At 40.1% G+C, this 10,479-nt stretch overlaps 1 protein-coding gene across 1 annotated transcript; it reads right to left on the bottom strand.

The window, feature by feature from the left end:
* Positions 1 to 1,348: 1,348 nt before the first annotated feature.
* Positions 1,349 to 3,505, bottom strand: LOC107701246 (early growth response protein 1-B-like). The gene is made up of 2 exons (XM_016503208.1): positions 3,278 to 3,505; positions 1,349 to 3,084 (listed from the first exon to the last, which is right to left on the bottom strand). The coding sequence occupies exons 1-2, from the start codon at positions 3,372 to 3,374 to the stop codon at positions 2,117 to 2,119; spliced, it is 1,065 nt and encodes a 354-aa protein (XP_016358694.1). The 5' UTR covers positions 3,375 to 3,505; the 3' UTR covers positions 1,349 to 2,116.
* Positions 3,506 to 10,479: the final 6,974 nt, after the last annotated feature.

Raw genomic sequence — 10,479 nt, 5'->3', positions numbered from 1 at the left:
GTGTGTGTGTGTGTGTGTGTGTGTGAGAGAGAGTGTGTGTGTGTGTGTGTGTGTGTGTGAGAGAGAGAGAGAGAGTGTGTGTGTGTGTGTGTGAATGAGTGAGAGAGCAATACAGAAACAGAGAGATTTGAGGTGTTTCACTGTCCACCAATAGATGGCGCTAGACTGACATGTCGTTAATGTAAAAACGACCAAATGGAAAAGTATTATAAAACACTTTATTTTTCAATGTAATCACGAACGTGCATGTATTAAAGTTAAATCTGAATATTTGTTTAATTACTACAATACATCAAAACTACAACATAAAAAATATTTGGTAACACTTTATTTTGATAGTCCACTTTAGGCATTTTGCTAACAGTACGTCAACTAGCAGTCATTAGAGTATTAGTAGTGTCTGCTTGATAACGCTTTATTTTGATGGGTCTACAACATACAACATACTGACTATAAGAAACTTTGCAAGTATATGTTAACCTATTCTACTAACCCTAAACATAACCGAACAGTCTACTCTGAGAGTCAGTAGACATGTAGTTGCAAATTAATGAGAATTAGTTGACATGTAGTTGCAAAGTTACTTATAGTTAGTAGAATGTCTAAAGTGGACTATCAAAATAAAGTCTAACCAAATATTTTTTCAGTATTTTTACAGTTAAAAACTAACTTTTTACTGTATGAAATCTGAATTCTGTTATTTGTTTAATTACTACAGTATAAAAATAAAATAATTTTCAGTATTTAAAAAAAAAAGTTTTTTTTTATTGCACGATTTTGAGTTTGAGTTACTAAATTTAGGAAAAGTAATAAATAAAAAACTATTCTTAAAAATGCAATGACTAACTTTATTTATATATTTATTTTATTAAATTGATGTTTATTTAACTTATTGCCTGTATGAAATTTGAATCTAATGATTTGTTTAATTACTACAGTATAGGAAAAGTACTATATAATATATTTTTATTTTATTTTAAATATTTATTATATTTTATTACTAGTATGACTTTTTAATCCAAAGATTGGTTGAATTACTAAAATATAGGAATAGTACAACATAAAAACTATTTATTTTGCATATTTTGCAGTGTAATGAAGAACTTTAATTTTTCCTTTTTAAAATAGATTTTTCTATTTATTCATGTTTATTGCTTCTGTTCCTAGTATGAAAGATTTTATGATGTATGGCTTATACATTAGATGTTAGGACATGGATTTACTATTATTGTACATTGTGGAAAGTAGCACTAGTAAATAGTGAGTAGCTGTGTACAAAAATATGGAGCTTGTTTCCTAATATAGATGTGTGTTGGCACAATCATTAAAGACGCGGAATAATGTCAGTAAATAAAGTTTTATTTGAAACATTCAGTAGCCTCAAATATTCACAAGGCGTTTCATTGCACAAGAGCAGTTTTCAAAGGCAAAAAGACAATAATATCGAAAGGACCTCAAGAGAATCCAGAGGCCAATCTGCACATCCAAGTGTGCTACTGCAACTCAACTACGATGTTGAAGTGTTAAATACTCTAGCGCATCAGGTTCCCAAGAACCAAACCAAACACATTCTACTGTCAAAAGTGGAATACAGTCACTTATGAAAATCTATAAGATAGATTCTTCGTATACTCTCTTGAAAATCGACGATACAAAATTACGGTCAATAACGTACAAATATATAGAGCTCTTTTCGTGTGCTTTATAAAGTGATGTATCAAAATACAACGACGTGTCGCATGCCAGCGAGGCGGAGCAGTGTAAGACAAGTACACGTTCACATCAAGACATGCAGGAGATTTCAGAAACAACATCTGAGGTTTGAGAAAGCAACGTTCTCGACGTCAGCGCAGGTAGAAAAAAAACATGGTTTTGTGCGACTTAAACGAGGCGCTGTCCAAGTGCTGAAACACGTCTGGCTCTGCAGACAGATAGTTTTTAAGCGTTCCCTCGCGTGCCAAGCTCGCTTCAGGCTTTGTTATAGACTCTTCCTCCAGTTCTCTGACCGCAGAGCTGCTCTGGCACATGAGCTACATGCGTTGCATGCGCCTCGTGCGAGCGAGCGAGCGAGCCATAAACCTCTGGTAGAATGGAACCAACTGAAAGCGCCGCGAGCTTACGCGAGTCCGGGGAGGGAAAACGCGCACGCCGCGGCCATGAGCTCCGTCTTCTGCTGCATCCTCTCGCGTTGCTTGAGATGCACGCGTCCGTGCCTCTTCCTCTCGTCGCTGCGCGCGAAGCGACGCCCGCACACGTCGCAGGAGAACGGCTTCTCGCCGGTGTGCGTGCGCATGTGGGTGGTGAGGTGGTCGCTGCGGCTGAAGCAGCGCAGGCAGACGCGGCACTGGAAGGGCTTGTGGCCGGTGTGGATGCGGACGTGGCGATTGAGCTCGTCGGAGCGCGAGAAGCGGCGCTCGCAGTTCTCAACCGGGCAGGAGAACGGCTTCTCGCGCGCCGCGCCCTTCCTGCCGCGCGGTTTGGCGCTCCGCGTGTTGGTGGCCAGCAGCGAGTCCAGGAACGCGGTCGTGGCGCATGGGTACGAGATGGTCCGGTAGAGGCTGCTCTCATGCGCCGCGATGGGAATCTGGAAGTTTAGCGCGCTTGCCTGTTCCAGCGGCTCTTGCTTGATCCACGTGTCCAAAACCGAGTCGGTCTCGGGACCCAATGGAAAGAGCAAGTCAATGATGTCATCCAGGTCTGACGGCTCGTGGGAAGCGAATCCGTCGAACAGATCGCCGCTGTTGCAGCAGCTGCCTCCGCCGAACTCGCTCTTGACGCGGGAGTTCACCTCCGCGAATTCGTCCAAGGAGTCGTTGCACAGCGATTCCGGCGATCCCAGCGAGCTGCCGGTGGATAACAGCGACTCCTGGCGCGACAGCGCGCTTCCGCGGGAGTTACCGCAGAAGTTGTCGGAGATGCCGACGATCTCCGTGAGGATGCTGAGAAGCGCGTCTGCGCTGCACGGCCCGGTCTCCGTGTAGAAGCTGCCGGTGTAGGTGAGCGGCGACGGCGGGAAGCCGTCATTGGAGCAATCAGGGAAACCGGCGTCCAGCGGCTCCGCTTTGGGCTTCAACAAACCGCAAGCTGCGAGAAGAAGAGGAGAGAGATGCGTTACATAAGCTGTTGACTCACTGCATCAGGACTTGAATGCAAACTATAAGTGTGCTGTTGCATTTAGTGCATTGCATGCAATTTGATCTCTTTTATCAATAGATCAGGTGCTTTTAGAAGCTAATGTACTGATTTAATATGAATAAGATAAAAATCCAGTGCTCACCAGCATCAGGTTGATTCTGAACGGCGGACTGTCCCTCCAGAGGAAGGGTTTGTGCGCAAAGCAGATCCAAAGAGCTGAAGTCCACGGTGTTCAGCATGATGTCGACGTGAAACTGGCGCAAAATCCACAAGGAATAATTTCCGATTGGCAATCCTGCTTTGGGATTCCCTTCCAGTTGGGCTTGCTTCAGGTTCTGGTCTCCGTCGATTCGTTTACCGGAATTCCTCGTCCCGCTTTTATATCGTTCGGCTCCGCCGAGGCTCCGCCCACCGCTCATCTACGTCGCCACTAGGATTCCCCGCCGTGTGCTGACTCTGGACGGCTCTTGCCCAAATATGGGCAGAGGATGTGACGGGGTTCCCCTCCGAAAATGGGCACGGGGCGTGACGTAGCGGCGACTTTCCTGAAGACCATTGCGGAAAAATGAGGCGCGCTTGTGAATGACAGGCGGCCATCATGTTCGCAATGGAACCGTGTCAAAGCGAAAGCGCCTCGAGTGACTTTTGACAGACGATCTGATGGGTTAAAACTATGAACCGCAGCAGCGAGACAGTGAATGCACACCCATGCAATGCGGATATAACAGACTTTTACCCACAGACAAGCCACACTTGTTTGCATTTTGGAGATTAAACGGATTTGTAACAGGAAATATGTCAAATATCAAGCCTCTGTTTTGCATCTACACCCATCTGTCGCGTAACTGCTGGTCTGCATCAACTTTGCTCCCTTTTCCTGACGTTTTGCAAATGAAACTTATTCTAGATCAGTTGTGCAGTTGATGCATCAGCCTCCGCCGCCTGCAGCATTCAGAGCGTTTCAGCACCGCGGACAGCGACACTGAGTCCTGCATACACACACATGCATAAGATCTCCCCGAGTGCAATAATGCATCTAAATGTAATGCTGACCTGACAATCAAAAGCAGATCGTTTATTGTGCCTGTGCACGTTCATATCGGTAATATGAGTCGAAAGAGTTCGCGTTACATAAACGCTGCATGTATGCAAACGATGTAAGATCATGATCACACAATAAAAGCGTGACTGAGAATAACATCTGCGCTGAATCGTTTGTTGCGTCTCATTTTATCGCGTGTTATGTAACGCTTCATTTCTCCAGATCGCTTAATGAGCCGTGGCGCGCATTTGGACTGCAGCTGCATCTATGATTTTCAAATATGAGTCATAAAGTTTCTTTTGATAATAACATTTAACCAGCATCCAGCCTTAAGCACCCATGGAGATTTCATTTATTAGATGATGAGACTCATGTGGAGTTTGGGATGCCCGTTTCCTTCTGATATGAATGCAACGCTGCTGTGGAATAAGAAATAAATTGGTTCATTTTGTAAGGTGCCTAAACAAGTGGGGAAAATGCATGCGCTTTTATTCAATAAAAATAAATTCTAATATCTTGTGCAATTTTGCTTTTCAAGCAAATGTATTTGTTGTTGTTGTTGTTGCTGTTTACAGGTGTTAAGCACATCTTAAATATCAGTAAGTCTTCTTGATTGTTTAAGCTCTCAGATCCCCCATGCTGTACATGAAAAAAAAAATATTATCATTCCTTTAAAATCATCTGACTTTAGTATACATATTATATTCAAGCATTATCCTTCTGTATAGCTGTCTGACTACCAGGTAAAATAATCTAATCATGTGAAAAGTCATTGCATTTATTTGTGATTTACACTCTTAAAAAGTAAATGTTCCAATTCCCTCGCAATACCATAGAAGAACCAGATTTGGTTCCCCAAAGAACTTCAAAGAATGAAATGCAGCATTGCATCAGTGTCTCAGCAATGGATGCTCTGCAGTGAATGGGTGCCGTCAGAATGAGAGTCCAAACAGCTGATAAAAACATCACAATAATCCACAAGTAATCCACAGCACTCCAGTCCATCAGTTAACATCTGGAGAAGACAAAAGCTGAAACTAATCCAGCATTAAGACATTTTTAACTAAAATATGAGTCCATAATCCATAATAACGCTTCCTCCAGTGAAAATGTGCATCTGCTGTTGTCTCTCACATCAAAATCCAGCCACATATTAGTTTAGAGCTGTTTAAACGGTGCTTGATCTGTGCAGATTTCTCTCCTGATTCAGACCAGAACACTTTTTCACTGGAGGAAGAGTTATTATGGATTATGGACTCAATGTATTTGAGTTAAAAACGTCTTATTATTAATTATGTTAATAAAGTGTTTTGCCATATATATATATATATATATATATGCATGTATATTCTCAGTAATCAGCCACTGTTATGATTGGCTAACGTCATTGCATAGGAAACAGTATCACTATTGCATGCAGTGTTTTGACAACATGATAAAAAAGGTCATTTCCAGACAAAGCATTATGAAATGAAATTACTTAGTTTGTGATGCAGCTACAGTCAGATCTAGTACCGCTTCATTTTTCTACAAATCATTCTGAGACATGACATTGTGCCTCTTTTACAAAACAAAATCCTCCGATCAATCCTCTGACACGTTAAAAATAAACTATCCGCTTGTTCCTTACTCTGTAGAATCTATACTGTATCCAGTGTAAACAAGATAGTAGCAGTGATTGTAATTTCTATTTGTTAATAGTTAATAAATGCTTTGTTTATAACGAGGAGAGTGTTTTAAACTATGAAACTTGCAGGATGTTATGATGATATTGATATTGCAAACTTGTTTTTTTTCATATCGTTTTCATCATTCATATCATAATCATAAACATGCTAGTTTGCAGCACAAATAGTTTACAGTTTATTGCACTTATTCTTCTAGTTGTTTACGGATAGCGAATGAATCGAAAGTCTTGCATAGCTATACAATAGCTATTTTGCGGTGCAAAATAAGGTGTACCACATATTTCATCATGGCGGTCATCGGTGCATTTTAAATTAAATAAGTATATTTTAATACAAGCAAGTAAACTGCTAAATTAGTATTATGCCATATAATGTAAAAATATAAAGTGGTAATTGCACGTGTAAACCTGGTGATATGATGGTTGGCTGGACGTTGCTTTTTGATTTCTGTCGTGTTCTGTGTGGTTGCTAGTCTTATGTTCTTATAAAAAGTGATATTTTCTGGTCTTCAGAAATAGCTCATGTCCCTGTGGGATTTTTTAACCTCTTTTTTCATCCTCAACCTGTTCAAGTAAAATTCGTAAGTCCCTGATATAGGGCATGTTGACGTTATGGGAGGCTGTTGTGTATTGACATTGATTAATGAAGAATGCCTTTTAAAACACTAAATTGTATCTAGATTAAAAAAGTTCTGCGACCTACCTGAAAACCAAAAACCGTTCATGCAATGCTGTAGATATAATGGGAAACACCACACCATGGTGATATCCAGCCATTACTTTAGTCAATATAATTAATTAATTTTATAAAATTGTAACATATAAAAAACTAAAATAAGGAACAAGCTGTTGATGTGGTCAAATACATTTATTTGTAGAGCGCTTTTCACATACATATGACATTGTTTCAGCAGCTGTACAGAAAATCGTGATGTTAGTGTTTATAAAATCTTAATATCTTCATGCCTTATATAGTAGCAGATTAGAACTGGATGATATTATAGTTACTTTTTTGATATGTGACCGTGAAACACAAAAGCAGTCATAAGTAGCACAGGTATATTTAAAAAAAATGGACCCTTATGACTGGTTTTGTGCTCCAGGGTCCCGTATATAAACAATAACACAGTTGAAATTTGATATAAATATTGCATTATGTGAGTACTTGGATTACTTGTATCCAACTTTATATAAAGAGCTGGCCGATAATCATTTGTGCTGTATGTGAGCTGCAGATGCGTCTGGTTTGAGACGAGCTCGATGATAAAGACTGACCGCAGATCAGCGGCGCTGTGTTTCTGTGTGTTGTGTAAGATAGAGAGAGAAGAGACTCCAGCTTCACTCCTCCCACACAGGAGCATCACGGCCTGACACGCACCGATATATATAGAGCGCAAACTTTTATTCTTTCACATGTGGGTGTTTTCTGTGTGTGTGTGTGTGTGTGTGTGTGTGTGTGTGTGTGTGTGTGTGAGTCCTTGACTAAGTGACTGACAAATGCTTTGAAAGCCTCTGATTCTGCGTCGAGTCTGAAAACATCTTCATCAGGGCCAGAAACAAATCCAGCCTGAGAGAAATCAGTACAAACGAGAGTGCTGTGCTGTGGGCGGTTGCCAGGGTGGAGCAGTGTAGCTGCTAAGGTGTTCTGAATGGTTGTTAATGATTCAGACCAGAACACTTTTTCACTGGAGGAAGAGTTATTATGGATTATGGACTCAATGTATTTGAGTTAAAAACGTCTTATTATTAATTATGTTAATAAAGTGTTTTGCCATATATATATATATATATATATATGCATGTATATTCTCAGTAATCAGCCACTGTTATGATTGGCTAACGTCATTGCATAGGAAACAGTATCACTATTGCATGCAGTGTTTTGACAACATGATAAAAAAGGTCATTTCCAGACAAAGCATTATGAAATGAAATTACTTAGTTTGTGATGCAGCTACAGTCAGATCTAGTACCGCTTCATTTTTCTACAAATCATTCTGAGACATGACATTGTGCCTCTTTTACAAAACAAAATCCTCCGATCAATCCTCTGACACGTTAAAAATAAACTATCCGCTTGTTCCTTACTCTGTAGAATCTATACTGTATCCAGTGTAAACAAGATAGTAGCAGTGATTGTAATTTCTATTTGTTAATAGTTAATAAATGCTTTGTTTATAACGAGGAGAGTGTTTTAAACTATGAAACTTGCAGGATGTTATGATGATATTGATATTGCAAACTTGTTTTTTTTCATATCGTTTTCATCATTCATATCATAATCATAAACATGCTAGTTTGCAGCACAAATAGTTTACAGTTTATTGCACTTATTCTTCTAGTTGTTTACGGATAGCGAATGAATCGAAAGTCTTGCATAGCTATACAATAGCTATTTTGCGGTGCAAAATAAGGTGTACCACATATTTCATCATGGCGGTCATCGGTGCATTTTAAATTAAATAAGTATATTTTAATACAAGCAAGTAAACTGCTAAATTAGTATTATGCCATATAATGTAAAAATATAAAGTGGTAATTGCACGTGTAAACCTGGTGATATGATGGTTGGCTGGACGTTGCTTTTTGATTTCTGTCGTGTTCTGTGTGGTTGCTAGTCTTATGTTCTTATAAAAAGTGATATTTTCTGGTCTTCAGAAATAGCTCATGTCCCTGTGGGATTTTTTAACCTCTTTTTTCATCCTCAACCTGTTCAAGTAAAATTCGTAAGTCCCTGATATAGGGCATGTTGACGTTATGGGAGGCTGTTGTGTATTGACATTGATTAATGAAGAATGCCTTTTAAAACACTAAATTGTATCTAGATTAAAAAAGTTCTGCGACCTACCTGAAAACCAAAAACCGTTCATGCAATGCTGTAGATATAATGGGAAACACCACACCATGGTGATATCCAGCCATTACTTTAGTCAATATAATTAATTAATTTTATAAAATTGTAACATATAAAAAACTAAAATAAGGAACAAGCTGTTGATGTGGTCAAATACATTTATTTGTAGAGCGCTTTTCACATACATATGACATTGTTTCAGCAGCTGTACAGAAAATCGTGATGTTAGTGTTTATAAAATCTTAATATCTTCATGCCTTATATAGTAGCAGATTAGAACTGGATGATATTATAGTTACTTTTTTGATATGTGACCGTGAAACACAAAAGCAGTCATAAGTAGCACAGGTATATTTAAAAAAAATGGACCCTTATGACTGGTTTTGTGCTCCAGGGTCCCGTATATAAACAATAACACAGTTGAAATTTGATATAAATATTGCATTATGTGAGTACTTGGATTACTTGTATCCAACTTTATATAAAGAGCTGGCCGATAATCATTTGTGCTGTATGTGAGCTGCAGATGCGTCTGGTTTGAGACGAGCTCGATGATAAAGACTGACCGCAGATCAGCGGCGCTGTGTTTCTGTGTGTTGTGTAAGATAGAGAGAGAAGAGACTCCAGCTTCACTCCTCCCACACAGGAGCATCACGGCCTGACACGCACCGATATATATAGAGCGCAAACTTTTATTCTTTCACATGTGGGTGTTTTCTGTGTGTGTGTGTGTGTGTGTGTGTGTGTGTGTGTGTGTGTGTGTGAGTCCTTGACTAAGTGACTGACAAATGCTTTGAAAGCCTCTGATTCTGCGTCGAGTCTGAAAACATCTTCATCAGGGCCAGAAACAAATCCAGCCTGAGAGAAATCAGTACAAACGAGAGTGCTGTGCTGTGGGCGGTTGCCAGGGTGGAGCAGTGTAGCTGCTAAGGTGTTCTGAATGGTTGTTAATGCATTGCTATACGGTTGCTAGGTTGTTACTAAGGTGTTCTGAGTGGTTGTTAGTGTAGTGTAACACAGTTGCTAGGGTGTTCTGAATGGTTGTTAGTGTAGTGTTATATGGTTGCTGGGTGGTTGCTAAGGTGTTCTGATGTACAGGATGAGTTCAGTCCTGAAATTTGGCGTTTAGTTTGCATCAGTAACCTTAAACATGAGCCATAACCACTAACTAACCAGCAGGTTATTTCGGGTGACTGGTTTTGCAGTGCAGAGCAATGACAGCTGCAGTGATCCGTGTGTTCGTCACTAAAGGCTTTCATTCACACTAATGATTTTAATATACATGATGTTCAGTGTGTCAGTGCATCTGCTCAATCTGTCCAATTCCAATGATGCTTTCGGAAGTGTTTATGATTTCATTTTGCTCAGGGACGTTTGATTTGGCTTCCAGAATTCACATTTACTCTCTCTCACACTCACTCTCTCTCACACACACACACTCTCTCTCTCTCTCTCTCTCTCTCTCTCTCTCTCTCTCTCTCTCTCTCTCTCTCTCTCTCTCTCTCTCTCTCTCTCTCTCTCTCTCTCTCTCTCTCTCTCTCTCTCTCTCTCTCTCTCTCTCTCTCTCTCTCTCTCTCTCTCTCTCTCTCTCTCTCTCTCTCTCTCTCTCTCTCTCTCTCTCTCTCTCTCTCTCTCTCTCTCTCTCTCTCTCTCTCTCTCTCTCTCTCTCTCTCTCTCTCTCTCAAACACTCACACTCACACACACACTCTCACACTCACACACACACACACACACACACACACACACACACACACACTCTC

This window comes from Sinocyclocheilus anshuiensis, unplaced genomic scaffold, assembly GCF_001515605.1.
Source record: "Sinocyclocheilus anshuiensis isolate Anshui unplaced genomic scaffold, SAMN03320099.WGS_v1.1 scaffold1514, whole genome shotgun sequence".
NCBI lineage: Eukaryota > Metazoa > Chordata > Actinopteri > Cypriniformes > Cyprinidae > Sinocyclocheilus > Sinocyclocheilus anshuiensis.
This window is presented reverse-complemented; position numbering and strand designations above follow the sequence as displayed.

Bases quoted from the DNA above. Each gene is read 5' to 3' on its own strand.
- LOC107701246 (XM_016503208.1), bottom strand. From the start codon at position 3,374: ATGCTGAACACCGTGGACTTCAGCTCTTTGGATCTGCTTTGCGCACAA. The intron at 3,085-3,277 runs GTGAGCACTGGA...TTCTTCTCGCAG, and splicing joins TCAGAATCAACCTGATGCTG to CTTGCGGTTTGTTGAAGCCC.